Below are 24,685 nucleotides of genomic sequence, written 5' to 3' on the forward strand. Positions count from 1 at the left end.
GAACTGGAACTAACACTAATTTCAAGCCAGAATACTTATATGTTGGTGCTTCCCAAAGAGTGGGGACTGCAGGCATTGTATATATAAGTATATAGTGCATTAATAAAACAAACAAAAAAAAAAAAAACTGCTCGACCAAAGTAAAAGTTTAAAATAGTTTGAGTGGAGTTTTTTTTTTTTCTAAAAAATTAAAATCTAAACTGCTGCTTTTAAGCTAAAAGTCAGGTGTAACAGCATACAAGTACCCACTACCTCTGTGTAAACACATCATACATTTGTCATTGAAGGAAGCAATATCCAGAGCTTCGATAATGTCACTGCTTGTGGATTTAAGATCTGGTCCTTTGCTGCCTCTTCTTCTGTAGTGATATTTTGCATTCTACAATCTGATGCTTAGTCAAATCCTGTCCTTGTATTATGGTATTGGCGGTAGTGAGATCCAAAGATGAAAGAATTTATGTACAGGGCATTCCCATTGCTATGTCTTACCACTATATGCTGATAAAGTGTACAATACTGGAAATAGATAAAAATATCAGGAAAAAAAACCAAATACATACTCTGTAAGCAGCCTTCTTAGATGAGTGGCAAATACCCAACAAATAAAGAATAAGGAAGCAAGAATGTTAAGTATATTACATATTGGTTGGATTCTAGTGATCTTGCATTACTAGACATTTCATGTTGCTATATTAAAACGTGCTTTTTCCAGAATTGTTGTTCTTCATGTAACAAGATTGAAGTAATCTCTGTCATCCTTCAGTCCCGGCTCTCACATGTATTGTTGGGATTTATTCATTAAACTGTGCACTGTGGAGTAATCACTTTAAATTGCAAGCTCCACTTTAAATAGAGGTCATGCTTTGTATGAATTGATGTGCGTTCATTGTTTTTCTGATCAATTTTTAAATCTCACCAGGCAATCTGGACTTTTAGACCCTGGGATGTTGGTGAATATTCAGCAGCCCCTCATCCGAGAAGATGGCACTGTGCTCCTGTCCACTGATTCAAAGGTCATTTCTGTTTGCTTAAGGGGCTTATTAACTTTGCTTTGGCATTGCACTGAATTGTTGCTAGCTTTCATTTAAACTCAGAGTTGCAAAGTGTTGTTAATTTGCAGCTTGTAGCCAAGACAGTTCAGAAGGTCTGATGTTTGAGGTTGTCATTTAACGTAATTAATAGAAAATAATTGTCTTCATGGTAGTTTTTGAATTATTATTTACAAGTAATTCTTCTTCTTACAGGCAGAAACGAGTCAGAGCGGACTTGGAACATTAGCAAACGTCGTTACTTCTCTTGCTAACCTGACTGAGTCACTAAATAATGGGGACACTTCCGAAAATGATCAGCCAGAGGACCAATTCTCCAGTGAAATCACTAGGTTAGTTTTAGAGTTTTCATTGCAAAAAGAGGGTTGCCAAAAACGATTGCTCCTAAGAAATGTTACTGCTGATGTTTAATATGTGCTATTTTTGTTTTGGTTTTCTTTTTGAATGTTTACTTTAGAAGTCCAAATTATATATTTACTAAACATTGAATAGATGTGAATTGAAATCCAATTTACAGAATTTGATGGGAGTTGGCTAGAAATGTTTCAGACTCCGACACAGATAAGGTGTACAAAGGAGCAAAAACTTTGCAGGAGCAGGGTTTAAGGAATATAATATTATCTGAGGTTCTAAAAATTACTGTTTTTATTCAGTCCAGTTAACCCCTTTACAATGACAATTGTTTATGTAGTGCCAACATAATCCGCGGTGCTGTACAATAGGCAAAAGCTAATATAACAAAACATGTTTGACATATGCATACAGCAGGTGATGAGCTTACAATCTAATAATCGTCTGTCGTTGGTCACTCGCTTCATTTAGATGCTAACCTGTATTTTGGCTTAAGAGTGATGTTTAAAATACCATCCACTGAAGAGCAAAAGTGTTTGCATATTTCTGCATGGATATCTAGATGGGATGTGTGCATCAAAGCATTTAGAACTGCTGTATACAAGGTTTACATGTTATCTTAAAGGGACACTCTGACAACTTCATCTCAATGATGCATCAGTCAGATGCCGTCGTCCAGACTTTGGGGTTTAAAGTAAAGTAAGACCGCACCCGGGACCTTTTTTTCACTATAACTACTTAATTGCCATAAAGTTGCTATAGTGTCAAGAGTGATCCTTTTAGGAATGCAGAAGTTCTGACTTGGTATATCCTGTTTGCATAAAGGGTTGGGTTTTTTTTTACCTTTTGTGCAGAAATTATGCATCAGTAAATTTTTAGACAACAAAAAGGGCTTTAATTTGATGTGATATATAAATTCTCATTTATTACCAAAAAAAAAAGTAAAATAATAATAATGTCCAGCTTAGGAAAAGTAATTAAAAATCAATTAATTTATGTGTCTTGATTTACAAAGTACATAATATGTGTATGTGTAATATTTCAATGTGAAACAATTTTAGAAGTTGGTATATTTGTCTTGGAAGTTTAATACCCATTACAGGAAACAAAATTGCCACACAAAAGTATATATTTATATAAAGTAGACATCACAGGCTATTTTTTTTTTTTTTTTTTTTTAGATTCTTTATTTTTGAATGTGCAGTGTTAAATACATAGGTCAGTGATGACAAATGATATTACATTCAGTAGATAATTGGTAACCTTATGGTAACAGATTCAGGATGCGCTGCACTTTTTTTTTTGGGTTAAGGAAAACAAGAGTAAACATAGACAGGCATAGCTTAATGAAAGGGACTAACAGACTATACATGCTGCCTAAACATTTTAGCTTCGAGGTAAGATTGCATGGTTATATGAAATACAAGTCATAGATTGTAGGTATCACATTTAAACTGAGTGCATCTTGTAGCTAGATCAACAATGAGCGTGTTATGCAGTACAACGAGAAATGGTGCCACTGTATCCCTGCCTCCGTATACGGTCGCCCAGGTTAGGATTACTTACGATGGCACAGAGGAATGGGGTTGCAATAGATGCTATAACGAAGCGTATGGTGGGTAGTGGCTGTAAGGGGCCATAAGATGACGCTATTAGCCAAGCGGCAGGCTGCAGGGCTTAGTTCTAAAGACCTGTCTGGTGTTATTAGGATGATTGTGGAGGCTAAGTTGTAGCATGCACTTAAGGAGAAGAAACATCATAAGTTTTACAATATATTATATGAGGTAAACTAGGTTAGGTTAGCAACACTGTGGATATATCTAGACATGGGATAGCGCCTATGCATTTTGATCAATCTTAGCTTTGTAAATTGTTTATGAATTGAAGCCGTCAGGGTAGCCTGTAGTAGGTAGTGTATTGCCAGAACAGGTCCCTCTGCATGCTATTCTTCACCCTATGCCGTTTCTGTAGGGTCCCCTAAGCCAGGAGTGTTGGACCTTCATGGTCTGGACCCAGTTGGTGCCTGCGACAAAGTTCGCTGTGTGCTTGTTAGGGCGCCTCCTGTGATGTCTTAGCGGCCCTTGATCGATTGTGAGGTGACGGGAGAGTCTCACTGCAGTGGCGTATACTTTACAACTATGTCGGGTATTTGTTCGTCGTGCAGGTGGTCGATGAACTGGTGAGCCTGTCTGTCCCCCCCTCCGCTTAAGTGTCGGTGAAGCTGCTGGATCTGTCATACGTTTCGCGGCAGGGGGGTGCTTATTATGGTGTTGCCGTCTTGGAGCCTTAGCCGTTGGAGGAGGCTGAGCGCTCGGGGGCCACCTCTCTGTTCCCCATTTTGATCTGTTGATTGGTGTCTCTGCTTTTCTTCGTGATGTGGGAGTAAAGCCCTTCTGGGCCCTGGTTGCCGCTGTGGAACATTGTCGGCGGCTGATACGCTGGGTGACCCTCTTGACTCTGCAGGCCGCGAGCTGAGCTCGGGCCCTCCGAGTGTATCTCACAATTTTGTGTGGTGGTGGGTCGTGTGTGGGGGTTCCCTCGGTTTGTCGGGACCCCGGCAGGCATTGACGGGTGCGCGGTCCGCGGCCCTGAAGTACAGGCGCGGTCCCCGCACTCCTCCGTTGCTTCTCACTGGAAGGCGGCCTGGTGGTGCCCTTCAGGGTTGGTGTAGGTGGAGGTAAGGTGGAGGGAAGGCGAGGGTCCTTTGTGGCTGTTCGGGCCCGTGTCATTGTGGCCCACAACCGTGCCCAAAAGTGGTTGAAGGCTGTTGTTATGCGGTCTTCTTGGCGGGTCTCGTTTGCCTGTCGCTCTGGTCGAGGTTTGGTGAGTGTAGGCCCTGGAGCTCTGTCGGCAGTCTCCATCTTGGGTGCTGGGTGCGGGTTGCGTATAGTCGCGGAGGCTTGTGGAGTCCTGTGGCCCCGTGGAGTGCAGACCGGGATAACCCCCGCCGGTCCATAGGGGGGGAACGTGGGCCCGGTAGGAAGTCTGCTGAGTGTGAAAGCGGCGGGAGAGCGGCCGTCTCTCCCGCGCCTCTCGTGTGGGTAGGCCGCATGTTGGCGCCGAGCAGGGCATCGCCGTTCGAGGTGTCCTCCTGTAGGGCTTGTTGTCCTCTGCTCGTTTTCTGCATCCCGGAGCCCGATTTGGGTGTCTATTTTGGCAAATTCTGCGGTTATTGTTTGTTGGCCCGGGAGCTGTTGCTTCTTGCGTCCGCTCAACTCCGCGGTCAGGCCCCGCCCCCCACAGGCTATTTTTTTACGTAGCCATTTCACCGCCAATCTCTGCTAAATCTTGGAGTAAAATTGTGTTTTTTCTCTATTTTGGCATATACACATATAACAAGGTTTTTGTAATGTGTATTTCAAAATCCTAGTGTGTGCTATCCCTGTACAGAACCCCATAATTGTGTTCAGCTACATCTGCTGAGTACAACGATGCCCCTATTCTGTGAAGCTACAATGCCATATAGGAGACCATGCTATTTCAGTTTCTATAGTTAGAATTTTCATAGATGGTCATATGTCTGATTTTGTGGCATTATAGCCATTTGACTGTTCAAATAACCCCACAAATGCCTTCCATTTGAGAAAGCAGACACTCCAGGGTTTCTTATTAGGCATATATTATATCTTAACTTGCCACAATTTTTTCACCAATTTATTTCAAATTTTGTGGTGAGAAACATAAATTACACTTTTTTGCATACATGTTGCGTTTTCGCTGGGTATTTCTTACATTTGATAAGTGCCACTGTAATAAATTACTGTAATAAATTATGCTCAGTTACCTCTTCTGAGTGAAACAATGTGCCCAATGTATGTTTTTTAAGTGTGAATTTACATGGAGGGTTTTAATGGGTCGGTATTCTATTTTGAAATATGTTAGCAGGCTGCTTTTTCCAACTACCCCAAAAAGAGGGAGAGCGTGGTGTCGGGCCTAAGCCGGCGCCATCTTGGCTCTCAGCGGTGCCGGCCTTTTGGACGGTCAGCATGAATGGTGGTCCCGGGGTCTGGACCTTTCTTGTGCAGTTTCTTGGCACTGCGTTTGTCCATTAGAGCGTGGAGTAGAATAGCTAAAACTGCTTTTATGTGCTATATTCAGCGCTGTGGGTACGGAGCTCTAGCTCTAGGCCACGCCCCCCCAAACTTAGAATTTTTAAGCTGTGTCGTTACCCCACTTTGGAGTTTTTAGCAGGCTATATATTCCAACTATCCCATAAAGACATACTATTTATTTAAGAAGATATCCCAGGGTAATCCAAAAGGCATATTTTGAACCTTAGCCTGAAATCATTTTTCCGCTAGCTTGTACCAAGTGTAGTGGTAATAAGCATTTTTTCTGCTTTTTTGACACACATAGTGAGTTTGTACTGTATATTTTGCAAATCTTATGTGTGATACAGCTATATAATTCTTCCTATCTTGCTCAGCTATGTAGTCTGAGCACAGCAATAGCCCCATATGTACCTTTGCCAGGTATATGTGGATGTTGAAGGAGCACATTTGAGACACAGCCATCTAAGTTTTTTCAAACTTTACATTTTTACGCTGTGTGCATACCCCACTTGGGAGGATTTTTTGTAGGTTAATTATTCCAGCTACCCCATAAGGGCATACCATTTCTTAAAGAAGACACCCCAGGGTATTTCAAAAGACGGATTTTGACCCTTAGCGTGAAATAATCTTTCCGCTAGCTTATACCAAGTGTAGTGGTAATAAGCATTTTTTTATGCCTTTTTGACACACACAATGAGTTTGTGATCTATATTTTGCAAACCTTATGTCTGCTACAGCAGTATAATACATCATATGTTGCTCCGCTATGTCATCTGAGTACAGCAATAACCCCGTATGTACCTTTACCAGGTATATGACAACGTTGAAGTGGCACATTTGAGACACAGCCTTTTAAATTTAAATTTTGATGCTGGGTCCATGCCCCACTTTGGAATTTTTTTTAATAGGTTGTGTTTTCCAATTACTTCACAAAGACATACCATTTCCTAAAGAAGACACCCCAGGGTGTTTGAAAAGGCATATTTGAAACCATAGCGTGGTATAATTTTTTCGCTAGCCTGTACCAAGTGTAGAGGTAATACGCATTTTAACCCTTTTTAAAACATTTTTTTTAAACTTTAAAAGTTTTTTTTAACTTTTAAAAAGTTTTATTTAGCCTTTAACAACTTATTTTACTATTTTAAAACGTTATTTAAAATTTTCAAAAGTTTTTTTCACTTTATTTTGTTTTTACTTTTTTTTTTTTTTTCAATTCTTTATTTTTGTAGTGCATAGGTTTAATACAGTCGCGCATGGGGTACCCCAAAGGCAATCCTCCAGCGCATATCAACGTTTAAACAAAGAGGTACATGTTTAGTCTAGCACATTTTTATAAAAGTAGAGTATATAATGAACATTAACGATTTTCGGTGTTTAGGCATACACATAACATTGCGTGACCTCGCTTCACTTCTAAACATGAAATTAAGATGCTGTGACACGAGCTAGTTAAACTTTGAGGGAAGAACCACTGGTTCCATGCACAAACAAGGTTCAACAGTTAACAAGACATAAGATATGGTGGCTGCATGAAAAGTGACATCCTGTCTTATACACATTTATGCTTAACGATCATCATTTTTGATAGGCATGACATTGAACTGACTACATTATTGGTCATAAGAGTTAATGTATATTGCGGATGGGCTGAGGGTTGGTGTGTATGGTCTGCCCACTTAATAGTAATACGTTGGTAGGCCTAAGGTATTCACAGTGAGATGTGTTCTAGCAGTATGCCCCCCCATTAGGTGTGCATGTGGTAGTTAAGCCTGGTAGATAATACTGGGGTTTCCGACATGTATATATATGATAAGCCCCTGCGCTGCCATGTTGTGATGGCGAGCAGCCAAGGGCCTTACTCACAGCTCAGTCCCGGAGCCCCGGTCAGCCTATGCCAGCCAGTACAGATCTGTCCGGCATGGGGGTGACCTGTCTGAGGGCGGTATGCTCACTTGGTGAGGTGATGGTGAAGTTGCTTGTGGGTATCGCTTGGAGTTTACCGCTTTTTCTTAAAATCAGGGCTATGCCGGTGTTCAGTTGGTTACGCGCTGGGTGCCTCTCAGGGTATTCTCCGCGCTGCACCAGTATTCCCTCTCCCGGCTGGTTAGGACCTGGTTGCTGTAGTGTGCGCCAGGGTTTACGTCTTGGACTCCGCGTTGCTGCACGGGGATTCCCCCTGTGTTGCTGCCTGGCACTGATTCGCCTGCGCCTTGTGCAAGGGCGACCCGGCGGCAGTCGGGGCTTTGGCGCCTTCCGCGGTGTCGATCGGGTGTCCTGGTGTTGGGCTGCTGGCCGGCTATTTGGTCGTGGGTTCTGCCTGGTAGGGTCATCACTGTGAAATGGGGCAGGCTGAAGCAGTCTGCACTCTAGCCGCTGCCAAAACAGTGCAAAGTGTCTGTCAATCTTCGCCAGGATATCATGTGTAGCGTTGGTGGGGCTCTCAGCACCCATGGTTTCCGCCATCTTAGGTGGAGCTCTGTGCTCGCGTTTTGCCCGCAGGCTGGCCTGCATTGCTTTGGTCCGCCTCGGGTCGTCTCCGCTTGGTGGACCGGGATCACCCCCGCCGGTCCAGGGGGGGGGGCAGGCTGAAGTCAAATCTCTGGAGGGCCTCAGTGCCGAGGAGAGCGGCCGCCTCTCCCCTGCCTCAGTAGGCCGCGCCTGGATCTCCGTGCTCCCTGCTCCGATGGGCCTCGGGGTAGTGACGATCGATTCAGCGGGGCACCCCCGACGTGGGTGGTGCACCCGTGATGAACTTTGGGCCATGTTGCCCCCGCTTTTTGCCCCGTTTTTGCCCGCTCGGTTGGAGCTCATGTTAGACACGTCTGCTCGGTATGGTGTCCAGGCTCCGCCCCCCTTATTTTGTTTTTACTTTTAACCCCTAATTAGCCTAAAAGTAAATCCCCCAATTTCCCGACTAACTTCTACCCACCCTAGCTAAATAAATAAATATTTTAGTAACTAACTAAACAAATGTAACCCCTGAGGATTAAAAAAATAAATAAAAGTTAACCCTCAGGGGTTAAAAGAAAAAGTATTTTGATCACTGCAGACCGTGATCAAAGGGCAGGGAAGGGGTTAAATTTTGTTTTAACCCCTTAAGGACACATGACGTGTCTGACACGTCATGATTCCCTTTTATTCCAGAAGTTTGGTCCTTAAGGGGTTAAAGAGGTGGGGGGCGGGGCGGAATTTTGTAACTAACTGTTTTTTTTTTTTTTTTTTTTTTTTTGTACAGCCAGAGACAGATCAGCACTGAACTGTCTCTCTGCAGTTGACAGCTCACACGGAGCTGCAGGGAAACAGATCATGTTTCACTGCAGCACATGTGATCGTTCTGACTCCCGGAGCGATCACATTGGCTGTGAAAGTGAAACTGCCCATGGTAGTAGAGACACACTACAGGAACATTAACCCCACGATTGCCGCGATTGTGGCAATCTTGGGTTAATGTTAATTTTGGACGAAAATTTTCCGTCCAGCATCCTTAAGGGGAGTGCTGCAATGACGGAAAATTTCCGTCCAGCGTCCTTAATGGATTAATCTTTGTTATAAGCGATGTCCTTAGCACCTGACATCCATGGTAGTAATAGTGTAGAAAGCATAAAGGGAAGAAGGAAAAAATAAACTTTCTAGATGTCCTTTTAATTTATGTTTGACTTGTCTGCCTTGAATTCGGTTATGATGTCATTTTCCAAATCCTAAATATAATTTTAAAAGGTGACCAGGCATCTGATAAAAAAGAAAAAAAAAGTGCCCCAAGTTATAGGTCAATTTTTAAATGATTGCTTTATGTGAAAGGAAAACGTCTGAGTGAAATATATTTCTCTAAAGAAAAATATGGTACAGTCCATAGAGTATATTGGGGTTGTCCACACAACCAAGGGGTTTAAGCCCCCTTTATTTAAACCATCAAAAAAAATAAACATGGAAGACATGAACATGCAAAACATGCTACTTTATTTAGAAAGCCTAAAAAGGCAACTCTTGCCATAAACAAAGTTTGAATAATCAAAATAGAAAAGTACCACAGAGGTTTCATAGCATCCTAAATAATGTCAAGAATAATATAAAGAAATCCCTCCCCCTTCCCCCCCACCCCCCCCCCCCCCCCCCCACAAAAAATGATTGGTAAGAGTTTAATGAAAGTGTCAAGAAAATGTGCTGAATCCATAAAAAAAAAAAAAGTTGAATTCCGTGTAATGTCCCCTCAATATGAATATCCTATTACTAACCGTAGCAGTTTTTTGTGTGTGTGTGTGTTTCTTTACCTGCTTTACATTTGTTTTTTCCACTTTCAGGGCATTCGACACATTGGCAAAAGCACTTAATACAGTAGATGGCACTGCAGGGCACAACCTGGAGGATGGGGTTGATCCAACAGCAGGAGGGAACATCCACATCATTAGTCGGGATCTGGCTACGCCTATTCTGGAAGTGGAAGGGCCCCTGTTGTCAGACACGCATGTCACATTTAAGGTGGGTTTTTCTGCTTTAGAAACAAACTCATGCTCCAATATACACAAATACAGAGACACCCCCGCGACAGACATGCACACAGACACACACCCATACATAAAGAGACACACACACACATACAGTCTGTATGTGTGTGTGTGTGTGTGTATGATACAGACATACAGACACACACATACATACACACAAAATGTTTGTCACCCTCCTGAGTCCTACCTTTTGCAGGAGGGTGACTTTCCCTGGGGTCCAGTGGTGGCTCCGGCTGGTGGGAGTCAGAGTTCCCTCCTTCCTCCTGTGCGGCTCTCTGATAGCTTGGAGGAGTGACCGGGGCAGTCACTTCCTCCCAACTCTGTCTGACATCATCACAGGGGGCCCGGGCGCGCTGTTAAAGCGCCCAGCGCTGACCGGGCCCCCTGAAAATCCATATCCATCGTGTGGCCCTGACCGCATGGCGGCGGGTACCCGGTCGCATGGGTCCGCAGGTGGGGGCGGTCCCCCTGGAGTGACTGGCCGGTTGCAGCTGCGACCCCTGCGACCACGGTATGTACGCCAGTGTATGAAAGTAATGAAAGAAACATTTAAAAAATATATATATAATTTTTTTTTTTTTTTCAATAAAGAGAGAGAGAGAACAAAAGGTTAGGGTTTGAAGGTAAAAATTTGAATACTCCTGTAAGGAAACAGAATTACTGAAAGTGTAATAAATACTGTGAATAGTCACCCAGTGGAAACGGAAAAGGATAACAGTGATGTAGAAATTGAAGCGGATACCCTTAAGCGATTCCACTGAAACTTGCAAGGACTCACAGTGATATTGAACAGTAGTAGATACCTGGAATAGCTTTCTGGTGATGGCAGTAAAGGCTAACTGTGATCTAGAACAGTTATTTTTTGTAATGACCCTCTAATTAGAACCGTAAACAAATATAATAAAACGTGGAACTGTTTGCATTAAAAGTATTCTTTGCTTGCTTCTTTGTAGCTAACTATGCCAAGCCCAATGCCAGAGTATTTGAACGTGCACTATATCTGTGAATCTGCTTCCCGTCTGCTTTTCCTTTCCATGCACTGGGCCAGGTCTATTCCAGCCTTCCAAGCCCTGGGGTAAGTAGATGCCTTTCCTGCCTGGAAAATACTCAGCAATGTGTCCTAAACCGAGCAGCTTGTGACTCCCATTAGTTTTGCTGAATACATCATGGACACCTCAAAACGTGTATTTTTGTGGCCACATCATTCCAATCATTAAAGGGATACGGTAGTCACCAAAACAACTTAATGAAGCAAAGATTTCATTTTCAAACAGATGTAACTTAATTAAAAAGGTTTTTATTTTTATTTTTTTATTTTTTTTATCTCCTGCTCTGTAAATTGAACTTTAGTCAGATACAGGAGGCTCCTGTAGGGGTTAGGAAGCTATTAGCAGAGCAGGAAATAAGAAATTCTAAATTAAACAGAATTAGAAATAAAGTGTAAACATTAGATGACTCAGGACGTGTTTAGGAAGGCTGTGCAAGTCACATGCAGGGAGGTGTGACTAGGGTTCATAAACAAAGTGATTTATCTCCTAAATAGCAGAGGATTGAGCAGTGAGACAGCAGGGGAATGATCTATACACCAAAACTGCTTCATTAAGTGTACATCGTTTTTTTTTTACTATAGTGTCCATTTAAAGAATCATGGAGTGTTGACACGGTATTAACCCGATTCTGACACCTAAATCTGTTTTTCTGCTTTGAGCATGGATCTCTTGTTGGTACTCTGTAATAACACACTTCCATCTCTATCCAGACAGGATTGCAATACAAGCCTTGTCCGTGCCTGTTGGAATGAGCTGTTTACTCTAGGACTTGCGCAGTGTGCACAAGTCATGAGTCTTTCCACTATTTTAGCCGCTGTTGTCAACCATCTACAAAACAACCTTCAAGAGGGTAAATTTGTGTCTATTTCATCTCTTACCTTTTTTGTGTCAGTTATACATATTCACTTACAAATAAACATCAACAGAATAGCATTTCACATAATTAAGACATTGGGTGACAAAAAGCTATATTAATTATTCTTCCAGGTATTTAGACTTGCACTTGCATTTCGTGCCCCATGTATGGAGAGCATATTTGTGTGTGTGTGTGTGTGTATGCCATTCATATAGAATACATAATATAAATATATATATTACCACTCATCCACAGGCCGTGGGCGGGTGAAAATTCAGCCCTGGCAAGTGAAAAATGGGATCTCCAGGTTTTAACACTTTTTTATATTAGAATAGGACTTGAGGGGAACGGGGGGGAGGGGGGGTGAAAACTAATTTATTGTGTGTATGTATTTATGTATGTATGAGTATACACACACACTACTTTTACTTTATCCTTTCAAGCTAACTACTACACAATATTGGACTTGATTTATTTTTTTGGATATGCTTTTCAAATTATTTCATATTTTAATCTTTTTTTTTTTTTATATATATATTGATATTTTGAGAAAAAATCTTTTGAAAATTGTATCCAAAAATAGAAATCGAAGGCCATAATTTGAAAAGTTTTAATACAAGATATAGGCAGCTTGCAGTAACTAATTTATCTTTTTTTAAAAGACCTCCAAGTGACAGGTCCACTTAGTTCGTTGTATAAGATTTCTTATGAAAGTGGGAAAAAAAAGCTTTGTTATTATGCTTTTCAATTGCATGATGTCTTCCTACTTAATGAAAGTCCATTCCATAACATGCCATTGTGTGACTCTAATTTCCTGTGCAGACAAACTTTCTGGGGAGAGAATAAAGCAAGTAATGGAGCACATCTGGAAACTACAGGAGTTCTGCAATAGCATGACCAAGCTAGATATTGATGGATATGAATATGCGTACCTGAAAGCCGTGGTTCTCTTCAGCCCAGGTTAGAGACGCCCTTTCATTGGTGTGTGTCTGTTTTCGCATTTGGCTATGTGAACCTTGTCTGAGCTCCAGGAAAAAAAAAATCAGTATATTGTTTATTCTCACATAAAAATATTTGATTTAAATCTGAGAAGACAAGGCCAAAGGTGTCTGAGCACTTCATTGTAACCGCTGCTACAACAGACAGGATGTGGAAGCCCCCAAGATCACAGAAAAGGTCAACTTTGCTAGGGATGTTTCTTCAGCCCTTCTCTTCCCCCTTACTCATCCGCTAATTAAGTCCAGACCAGTCCACTAATGACCGATACAGGACACCATTGTTCAGCAGCAGTAAGCTCTTCATTCTCCCTGCACTGTCTAACACAACAGGTAGAGAGAAACCCGTCACCACAGCCTGCTCTGATTGAAGCATGCTGATCAACCTTCCTCTTTTATATCCATGTCAGAATGTTGCAAGGTGAAGAGATCTTCCAACTGCATGTGTGACTTTGTTAGGCATGCCCAATGCTCTTTTCCAGCGTTCCTAGGGATAGAACACTGGTTATTGAAGGGTTTTATGGTCAAACTGGAACAAAATCTTTATATCAAATACAGTTGATATTTCCTGAATAATAAATGCATATAAGTTAATCCGCCCAATTAGGGAAGGGGTTTTACAGAACTACTGGTAACTCATTTTTTGTTTAAGGTTATATGACCAAACTAAATTTGAACTGTTAAAATGTATATGGCTTCCGTGGGCTGAGACTAAACATTGTACTAAATGCATATCCTCGCCGTACTTTACTATTACAATAGCTATTTTGATTTCATATTTCCATGACCTATTTTGACTTCCTTCTATATTCAATATGTATGGGAAGAATGGATGTTGGAACAAACTATATACATTATGCTTATACAAATCTAAATTATTATAGTAATAAAATCAGCTAAATATATAGTAGTTTTAGTTTATTGTCGCACTTTCTAAATGTTTCTTATAGTACATCATGCAAAAATAAATGTTTAAATAAAGAGAGGAAAAGAACACTGGTGACCCCTCAAAGTGGGTATGGAAAGCATAAAAAAAGAAGCAGGTGACCCCCCAAAATAATATTCACCCGCTTTTTTTGTTTAGCCTGCAGAGCAAGGAAACTGTCACCCAAACATTAAATTAGACAATTGTCTGAAAAGACTGCATGTCCCTTTAATGACACGCTGTATCATGCAGGTGCACCTATCTTAAGCATCATGATATTAAAGCGGCAGTGTCATGCTGAATCCCGTTTTTTTTTAACCCGCCTCCACTACATCCAATCGACCCCCTAGTCACCCCCAAATGCCTCTAAGCCCCCCACATTAACTATTTTTTATTCTTTATTTTCTGCCCCGATCTTTATTCAGGGCGCCGCCATCTTTGTGTGGGTAGGTGAAGTCCCTGTGGGACACGTCATCTACCCACACTACACAGACTGTGAGATTCCCGCACATGCCCAGTGAAACACCTGGACATGCGAACGGGAATTTCACCTATTCATTCATTCATCAGACAGACGAATGAATGAATAGAAAAAATCAAACGAACAAACAAACACTGTTCGTTTGTTTGTTCGGTTTATTACAAGGAGGGAGCTACCGGCGTGCAGCTCCCTCCTTGTAATATCTAAAGACAGAAGCGGCAGGGAGCTGTGCTTCCCACCACTTCATTAGCCCCCCAGGTCCTCCCCTCACTCTATGCCCCCATAATAGCATAAGGGAGATTCAAATCTCCCCAATGCCCCTACTCGCTATACCGCGAGTAGGGGCATGTCCACTAAACAGTGAGCAAAAAAAAAAGGGGTAATGGGGGGGGGGGGCTACTGTCCTCCCCCGCCGGCCCCCACCCTTGGGCGGCGGGTGGGGGCCATAATGGGAATGAGGGGCGGGGGGGACCTACTGTCCTCCCCCCCTCCCCCGGCCCCCACCCCTGGGCGGCGGGTGGGGGCCATAATGGTAATAATGGGGGGGGGGAACCTACTGTCCTCCCCCCCGGCCCCCACCCCTGGGCGGCGGGTGGGGGCCATAATGGTAATAAGGGGGGGGGACCTACTGTCCTCCCCCCGGCCCCCACCCCTGGGCAGCGGGTGGGGGCCATAATGGTAATAAGGGGGGGGACCTACTGTCCTCCCCCTCCGGCCCCCACCCCTGGGCAGCGGGTGGGGGCCATAATGGTAATGGGGGGGGGGACCAACTGTCCTCCCCCCCGGCCCCCACCCCTGGGCGGCGGGTGGGGGCCATAATGGTAATTTGGGGGGGGGGAACTACTGTCCTCCCCCCGGCCCCCACCCCATTGCCCCTCCCCCTACTACTATTATGGCCCCCACCCGCCGCCCAAGGGTGGGGGCCGGGGGGGGGGGAGGACAGTAGCCCCCCCCCCCCCCCCCCTTATTACCATTATGGCCCTCACCCGCCGCCCAGGGGTGGGGGCCGGGGGGGAGGACAGTAGGTCCCCCTCCCCCCCCTATTACTATTATGGCCCCCACCCGCCGCCCAGGGGTGGGGGCCGAGGGGGTGGACAGTAGGTCCCACAGGCTGCTCACTGCTTACTAGACATGCCCCTGCTCGCGGTATAGCGAGTAGGGGCATATTATTTACTAATACTAAGTAATCTTTACTTAGTATTAGTAAATTTGGCTGAAAGACCAATTTAGGTCTTTCCGCCTTTTAGTAGATAGCTCCCTGATACCGTTGGAATTAGGGAGTTATCTACTAAGCGGCTGCAAGATGCAGCCGCGGCAATGAATAGGATCGGAGTTTCATTCATTAGAATGAAATTCCGATCCGAACAAAGTACCGAATTGCATCCTAACACCAATGGAGAAACTCTTCTCATTCTGTTAGGATGCAATTCGGCAGTTTTGCCGGCGTTCGGCAATATTGACAGGAAGCATTGTGGGAACTGGGAGGAAAGCTAGGGATCATGGGAAAATTGCTGGTCAAGCGGAGGAATCCTCCATAAGGCAAAGAGTCCCTACTTTGTCTTATGATTTTAAAGAAAACTAAAGAAGACAGGAAGAAAAGAATAACAGATCCCGAGAGAGGGGGAGAAGAGGAAGAGATTGAGGAAAGGTAAGTTCGGCATGACAGTGCCGCTTTAACATCAACCTGTTCATACAGGAAGCAACATTCGAGAGGGTTATGTATAAAACTGATGTCACCCGTTGTACATTAGTGTCTTTTTCCTGTCTTTTCTATAATGAGACAACAAAGGTACATCTTCCAATTCTTTTTATTCCTTTTTGGACTTTTTACGTTTTTTTGATGATTTTACTATTGCTCACATTCACAAACTAAGAAAAAATAAAAGTATTACTATGAAAGAGAAAAGGCGCATTTGCAATGAGGATTTTTATAACATGCTAAACAAAAGGACGTGTATGAAAGCTGCTTACCTGTCACAGGAACCCCACCAATCTGACAGTAGCGGAAACATTTGTCCGTAAGAAAAGGATCACTTTTGCAACTTTCTTTTATTCAGTGACAAGTGACAAATTGTGAGCCAAAAGAAAAAAATTATATGGAACATAGAAATAAAATGCAAGGGATTGCAACACACAGCAAGGGATTTGTTGGTGCACATAATGGATTAAATAGGTGCAAATAGGAAAAGCATCAGACAAGTAACTTAGAGATTGAACAAAACACTTTTTATACGTAACCCATATTGTATCAGCTTGAGCTGCCCGTGAGTTTGGAAAACTGCTGGAAATTGAGAAAAGATGAGCTTGCTGATTGATTCTTTCTTTTTGTTCTACTTATTACAGGGTTTTTCGCTAAAGAATCATTGTATGGGATTCAAAGTAAATTATAAAATTTTAAAAAATTCAGTCCAGCTTTTCACTTTAAATTCCTGAAAATTCTCACCATTGTGAATTATCTTGTGTGTGTCTAAAGGGTTACTCCAAGCACCATGACTACTTCAGTGATTAAAGTGACCTTGATGCTTTAAATGTGTAGGTGCAATGTTTTGCTATGAAACACTGCACATAGAGTTTAAACACTTTCCTGTTAAAGGTGTCACTCCACCTCTGACAGGTTCATTGAGACATCATTTGCCAACACGGCAAGATTCTATAGTGACCGTTCGCATTAGGGGGGTAGGTTTTGCCTTTATGATGAGAAAAAATATATGTTTATTTACTAAATATCATTAAGAGACTGCTTTTATGGATCATGCAGATCATCCTGGACTGTCCAGTACACCACAGATCGAAAAGTTTCAAGAGAAGGCACAAATGGAGCTTCAGGACTATGTGCAAAAAACGTATCCAGATGACACATACAGGTAACTGAACTCTTCACAAAAGGGCAAGTAGGGGGAGGATGTGACTTCCATGCATACTTTTTAAATGTAGTACAGCATTGAATCAGGGATGGTTACACCATGGAAAGAGATGGGCCCAACAACCACTTTTGTTATTTAAATTATTTTATTGAAGCAAAATAAAATAATAAAAAGTTAGTTATTTGGGATATTATCGCCTACATGGGAGATGGCATACTTCACTCCTGAGTCACGTAATGTTTCTTACGGCAATAGATGGGTTTTTAATAGGGTACCCTAAGCAACAAAACCAATACATCTCAAAGGAACACTTCAATGCCCAAATATAAAAAAAACTGTTTAGTAGATATAACCATTGGGAGTATATAAAAAACAGCTTGCAAAAGTTGCAGATCTCCTTTACAAGCCTCCCCACCCCTCACCCCTTATAATCCCGCCCAGACTTTCTGTCAGTGTCCAATCACAGACTTACCAATGCAGATCAATGAGAAGTGTATCTCCAGGCAGGTGTTCTGGGCACTAGCCTGCCTCTTGAGTTTAGCTCCACAACCAACTAAACAAACAGAAACTAACAGGTCAGGTTTTCCGTAACAAGGTTAAGTGCTAATTTCTACTGAACTCTGGACGTTTTGAAAAATGAAAAAAGAGGACACGCTCTTCACACAAAAAAGCACTTCAGCAAACTAAACCAATTTAAGGGTCTGGAGTATCCCTTTAATGTAGTCATTTTTGTGCATAGATGCTGTCCCATTACTTGTACAGTGTCAAATGTATCTAATTCTGAGAAATGTCAATGTTCAAGAGAGTGCTTCTAGTCAGGCACACAGCATTAGAGGCAGTACCTACTTCAAATATTACTCCAGTAAGAAAATAAATATATATACCTCCAATTAGGTCATCAACCCTGATGACTTTTTTAGAAGGTCTTCATGTTCCATGTCATCACCAGTGGCGTACATACCGCGGTCTCAGGGGTCGCAGCTGCGACCAGGCCCATTACTCAATGGGGCCCTGCGGACCCCTGCGACGGGGTACCCAACGCCATCTTTTGCGGCCACAGCCCGCGCGGCAAACCGCCGGGGCCGCCTACATGGGGTCCATCTGGTGGCCCATGCTGTTAGGGCCATCCGATGAAGATGGATTATCAGGGGGCCCGGTCAGTGCTGCGGGCTGCTGCGGTGCTTTAACAGCGCGACCAGGCCCCCTCTGATGAGATCACACGCTGGGAGGAAGGGACTGCCCTGGTCACTCCTCCCAGCAATCACACAGAGTCCGAACGGGAGAAAGCAGAGGAGGGAGTCAGTGTGTGTGTGTGTGTGTGTGTGTGTGTGTGCCTGTCTGTTTGTATGTACGTATGTATGTATCTGTGTGGGTGTGTGTATATGTGTGTGTGTCTCTGTTTTGCATTGGGGCCCATGGATTGTGTATGCCACTGGTCATCACATATCGCATAATGCAGCTAAGGCTTTTCTATGAAAAGTGAAGGATTGAAGAAAAATCATCAGGATTGATGACCTCATTGGAGGTAGAGCAGCCGATGGAAGAATACTGTCCTGGCTTTGGAATAGAGGTACGTTTTTATAAAGTTTTCTAGTTTAGAGTTATTTATTTATTTAAGAGGGGATCCCATAATCTAAAATAAAGAAGCTTGTCTAATTATTAGCTATTTATAAACGGAATACCAATTCCTTTAGAGGGCTACTAACTAGGTTCTCTGTACCAAATTTAACTTTCTCACTGTGGTTACAATGAAAGAACTTCACAGCTCCATTAAAACTCAGTTTGTGCCTGTAGCCTGGCTAGCCAACCGTGTAAAATGGCATTTATCTGCAGAGATAAACACCAATTTTGCAACAAGCAGGATGCATTGTAGTTTTAGCATTTGCTCCTGTCTAGAAGAAATTCTTAGAATAAAAAAAAAAAATCTCCTCTACCTCTTGCAATATGTCTCTCATAGCATCTGCAAAACAACGTCCCAAATGACCATTGCCAGAAGATCTCACAGAAAGCCTTCTAGTGATTTTGTACACAGTGACCATTTATAGCACTCTTTGATTCTCATACTTTGCTAATGTTTTTTCACGTCCACTCCAGGCTGGCACGAATCTTAGTGCGGCTCCCGGCCCTACGACTCATGAACTCCAGCATCACAGAAGAACTTTTTTTTACTGGCCTCATTGGGAACGTTCCCATCGACAGCATAATCCCTTATATCCTCAAGATGGAGACGGCAGAATACAATGGGCAGATTACGGGGACCAGTGTATAACCCGAGCCAATGCACTTAAAGCACTTGTAAGTGCACCCTATTAGGGAGCAAGAAAGAACAAAAACATTTTGGGGAACATGCACTTACGCTCCAATCCAGTGTAAATGATAACATTTTCTTTCTCCATCTGGAGGTTTGAATAGCCTCCTGTTTTATCCACTACCTGGAAAGAAACAAAACGTTAACAGCCATAACCAGAAGACTAGATAGGAGCTCGTCTGTTACATTGTATTTTTGTCTACATTTCGATGAAGACTTTAACATGTTTTTGTAGTGTAAGAAAATCAGTTGCCATTGAAGGCAGATTGTACCATCGAATCACTTGCCAAAAAAAATTGTTATTGGCCAGGTAATCCAGACAAGGTAACTACCCTGTAATACTAACTTTTTCCTCTCCATGATTTTATATTTATTTATGTGTATTATGTGTGTGTATATATCTCATGATTTTATGTATCTCATCAGGCTTAACTTTCTAGTCTTGGTACTTGTTCACTTACTGTGTGATATTTTATAAAGGTGCCTGATGAGATGTCCCTTTTTTTTTTTTCCCCAAGACAAAACTTTGAAGTAGATGACTGACTTCTTAATACTGTGTTGCTTTGTCCAATAATTTAATTGGGGAAAGAAAGGATTCAGTTCTAAAATAAATATTTGGTATTCAATAATATATATATTTAAATCCGTTAAAAATAAAATTCACCTTTCCTATGGTATACATATAAAATAATAGATTTTAGCCCCTTCCCTTATTAATGTATACTTGTTTTTGTGTATTTGTTTGCGTTTCCTTAAATTTAATATGGCTTGCCCTCAAACGTAAAATTTGAGCACCCACAGTCCGGACCGGTGTGTCTTTGTTAATAAATGGCCAGGATTCAGCCTGAGGCCTTACTGTAGCTTTTGAAGACAATACATTCCTAGTTAGGAGCTATTGATGAAAATGGCATTAAGGAGGGTTCTGTCCACTGAGCCTTCGTTCCAATCTTGTTCTGTTTCTCATAATTTGAAGCACTTTCCTATGACTCCTCCCAGTGTCATTATGCCCCATGAAAGCCCCTCTTTTTGTCATTGGAGCTTTTGGCTCCATATCACAATAGTGCATAACGATGCAGCAGACAATCAGGTAACTGTGTAGATTGGGAACAAGCCAGAGGCATCTTCATATGTGGACACTTGGTTTGTGTTCCAGCTTCTAGGATATCATAAGTGCAAAGTATGACAGTACACTAGAAGTAAAATAACAGATGTGTGGTGGAAACTCTTCATACTTCATATATTGCTCATTACTGTCACTCTTGTCACCTGAATATTTCTTTACATGACTAAAACAATATAAAGTAATATTTCATGCAACCAGTTTCCCTTAGTAGAGCTGAGAAGAGACTTTCAGATAAAAGGCTGCTGGCAGCTAGTCAGAAAATATGAAGTCTTTAGTTGAGCTGGTTAAATATTGCATTCTGCTGTGCAGCAAAGAGGGAGTTTAAGAACTGCCTGGTGATTCAGAGTTCTCACTATGCCCAATGAAGTATGACTAGAGGTTTGTGGACGTTAAAATTGTTTGCTTTTAATAGCAGCTGCTGAGCAGCTTAAAAAAAAATCAACAAAAAAATATTATACAGTTTAAAAACTGTTACATTCTAATGTATAGAACATTTCAGATGTAAGAGTTACTTTAATTCTAAGAGCTCCAGATTTTTGTTTGGCACGTTATTATAGATTTCTCTCCTCTCTTTCAACCTTTGGGATTCCAAAAGGGTAAACTTTTGCCTGTGTGATGTTTGAGAGATACTCCTAAAAAGAAAGAAAATTGTATAAAAAGAAAAATATCTACATTTCAAGTGTTTAAATGTTTTTTTGCCTCAACATTTTGCTGTAAAATGTGTAATTGTTGAATACTCCAAGCACTTGCAATTTATATTTATGACTTTCAGTTCTGTTTAAATGCTCTTGTTGTTATTATTATGCATTTTTTTTTTTTATTATAGTTTTCCTTAGAACTGTATCAACGTTCCCAGAGCACGCCATTGCATTTTTCACTGATGGACAAAGACTTAATACTTTGAGTGCTGGTTGGGTAATGCCACTACATTCTTTGGCACCCATTGGTTTGGCTATTGGGAGTCACGTGTGAATGTTTGTTCAAGGAAAAGAATACATTTCCCAGCTGCTGTGCACAGTTCTTCCCATAATTCTTAGCTGCATGCCTCCTTAGCATTATGGGAACTTTTGCTTGCAGTGGCACAGAGACCCAGAGGCTGCCTTATCCTTGTTTTATGGCAAATAACCTTACTGAAAGGTTTACATTGTCTTTACTCATCCATAGAATTTAATCCTCAAATCGTGTATTTGGCACTTTAGAATGAGCCTATTGGGTTACATTTTATGTGTGTTTCCTATGGAAAGAAGCCTGAAGAAAGCACTCCTTAATAAACCCTTTTCCTGCACTTTCCCTTTGGAGATATGCTGCAAACACCCATTTTTCTACATATCTCGTACAGCAGGGGTAGGCAACCTTTTGGCACTACAGATGTTGTGGACTACATCTCCCATAATACTCTTACAACCATAATGCTGGCAAAGCATCATGGGAGATGCCCTATACATCATCTGGCGTGCAAAACGTTGCCTACCCTTGTCCTAGAGTGTGTATGTACATAGATGTGTGTGATATAGATTCGGTGCTAATCCATCACTCCATTCTATCTGACTCTACAAACAAGTGAATTGATTGGGATAGTCTTTCCAAACCATTATTGCATATTAACATTGTTATTTACTAAGGTAAGGATTCAAAGTTAATTTCAAATTAAAGCTCATAGTAACCAAACTGTCAGCATACCTAACTATGAAATCTTTTTCCAGTATGGCTATGTGACCTTAAAGGGACACCAGGTGCTAGAACCACTACAGCTTAATGTAAAGGTTCTGGGCCAAAGATATTAAACTGCATTACTGTCTAATGCTACTTCTAGTGTCTGTCACTCAGACTTACTGGATGTGATGCTGCCAAGATTGCTCTACATAGAGACGCTAAACGCTTTCCCCATAGTGAAGTTTTCTCCCCTAATTGCTTCTCTATGGGGAAACATTAGATTGGATGAGAGCCCTACTCTAAAAAGCTTTTATAACACTCTAGTGTTTAGTATACAAACATGTATTCCTAATGCTAGTGTTCCATTAAATTTGAAATTCACTTTGAATTCTTACTGTAATGAATAAATCTGTAAATTTCCAGCCTGGATTGTCTTTGGGACGCTGTTCAAATGATGCCAGAGTCGGCCAATGATAATAACTGATGATGATGTATGTTGTGATCCTATCATGTACTGGTACCCTTTACTCTGGGCAATAAATGCATTTTAGTGGCCTTGGGGAACAATTGCCCCCTGCCAGTTCTCAACTGTGTAAAATGCTCACTTTGTATAAAATGAGTCAGATGTATTTTTATTATGTGTGATCGGAAATCTGACATTAAATCATTGCATATAGTCAGACAACTTATTGCTAACTAATTTGTCTCATGGCAACAAACTGTAAATGTTAATAAAAAGGCTCTGCTTGAAAACCTATACAATAAGTATCATTGACATCCAGTATCCTTATGATGCTCCACAATTTTTTTTTTTTTCTTCTAGTGTAATTTATCTGCCTATCTCAAGTAGACAACTTGGTTCTCTGTGTTCCCTAATAAGTGTGACATGGACCCTTCACTAACTTTTAGGCCTGTCTAGTAAAGCTTTTCAAGCAGATTACCCATAGCCCTTGCAGTATATATCCATTAATACCCTTTACTGAGCCCCCTTCACTCACACTGGGACAACAGTAAATTGAATTATAGCAAATTCCTGGTCTTGTGTCTTTAACAAGAGGCTTGTGAGGCTGGGGATGGTTCTGCACAACTAATCTGAATATCATCAGTTTGCTCAGGTGTCATTAGGCATAACAGAAATGTTTCTGTCCCTTCTACATGTTTTGGTTTGTTTGTGTATGATTTGAGGTGACAAGTGAACTTTGTTCTTGAGGTGGCTTTCACTGGTAACAAATCTAAGATATTGGTGAAGATTTATGTGTCACTTATAGAAAAGTGCTTAGACTGCAGAAATCACCATAGAAACCAGTCAAATATTCCTACTAATTGCTTTTAGAAGTGTCATATTTTTCTATTACTGACACTTTTAATGCCCCGTCAAAAGCAACATAAACTTGAACTGCATCTTGAGCTACATACTGTGTTTATGTGCATTCTGGTATATAGACCTGTGTATAGTGCACACATGAGATGGAGTAATAATTGCCTAGGGGCCCCGCTAATGCTTATATTCATGATTTTTACCACTCATGATAGTTTGTAATCATCTCGTTCAGTATCTTATTAACGTCTGTCCTTCTGCACTATACATATGCTAATACACCCACAATATTTTCCACAGTTACCTACCAAATGTATTAATTAAAACCACGTACAACTGTAAACTACACTGTGATGGAAGTGTGGTGAATAGGTGTCTGTGTTTTCCAATGAATGGTGCAGTACAGCACAGATTAAAAAATGTAAACATTTTAACATGTTGTTATATTACTTTGAAAACTTACCGTAAATCTTTTACCTTTTTTCTTGTAAATGAACAGGCGCTGTGTATTTTGCATTAAGTAGGGAGTAACGTCTACTCTATTTTAACATATGATTTAAGTCATGTCCATTTTAAGCCTTCCTTCCTTTCACCAGCCTTGTTTTGTGTTATGATGTTTTAGCAAAGGGCATGTTTTTTTGTTTTTTTTAATCTGAATTTTATATCTAATCATTGTCTTCGTCACGAAGAGACCTGCATTGTTGTTTTTTTTGTATATAGAGTATTGCAGTGCATGACTTAGCTTATGCATTTTATTAAATGCTGTTTATATGTTGGCATTGTATTGTTGTTGCTTAATACTACCTGAATGAGGTTTATACTATTAAAGTGGATAACATACTTTACAGGCTGCTGCAGTTTGTTTACTTGTCTGTGTCATTATTGTAATGCTATAAAACCTTATGTGCTATAAATAGGGGTTATTGGATCCCCAGTCCTTCATTCTACGCACTCACCCAGTGTGTGTTAGGTGGGTCAATATTTTATCTCTATGATAATCAAATGATACTTAATGTGCATTGTAATGGAGCAGGAGTACAGGTGCCAATCTGCTCCTCCTCTACTAAATATCCAAGGAAAAGTCAGAATGTGTTTCTGGAAATTATACCAGCCATTCTTCAGCTCTAGTGCCAGTGGGATAGCCAGTTGCCAGTTGACC

The 24,685-nt window shown here is 41.5% G+C and overlaps 1 protein-coding gene across 2 annotated transcripts in view; it reads left to right on the forward strand.

Annotated features, from left to right (window-relative positions):
• The window catches only part of NR2C2 (nuclear receptor subfamily 2 group C member 2), a 40,691-nt gene extending 20,643 nt beyond the window's left edge, over positions 1-20,048 (forward strand). For both annotated transcript variants that reach the window (XM_063426294.1, XM_063426295.1), the window contains exons 7-14: positions 920-1,013; positions 1,245-1,381; positions 9,751-9,928; positions 10,908-11,029; positions 11,714-11,853; positions 12,682-12,819; positions 17,019-17,124; positions 19,219-20,048. In XM_063426294.1, the coding sequence (XP_063282364.1) occupies positions 920-1,013; positions 1,245-1,381; positions 9,751-9,928; positions 10,908-11,029; positions 11,714-11,853; positions 12,682-12,819; positions 17,019-17,124; positions 19,219-19,393 (1,090 nt within the window). In that variant the 3' untranslated portion in view covers positions 19,394-20,048. The remainder of the gene's footprint in view (positions 1-919; positions 1,014-1,244; positions 1,382-9,750; positions 9,929-10,907; positions 11,030-11,713; positions 11,854-12,681; positions 12,820-17,018; positions 17,125-19,218) is intronic.
• The last annotated feature ends 4,637 nt before the right edge of the window (positions 20,049-24,685 follow it).

This window comes from Pelobates fuscus, chromosome 7, assembly GCF_036172605.1.
Source record: "Pelobates fuscus isolate aPelFus1 chromosome 7, aPelFus1.pri, whole genome shotgun sequence".
NCBI lineage: Eukaryota > Metazoa > Chordata > Amphibia > Anura > Pelobatidae > Pelobates > Pelobates fuscus.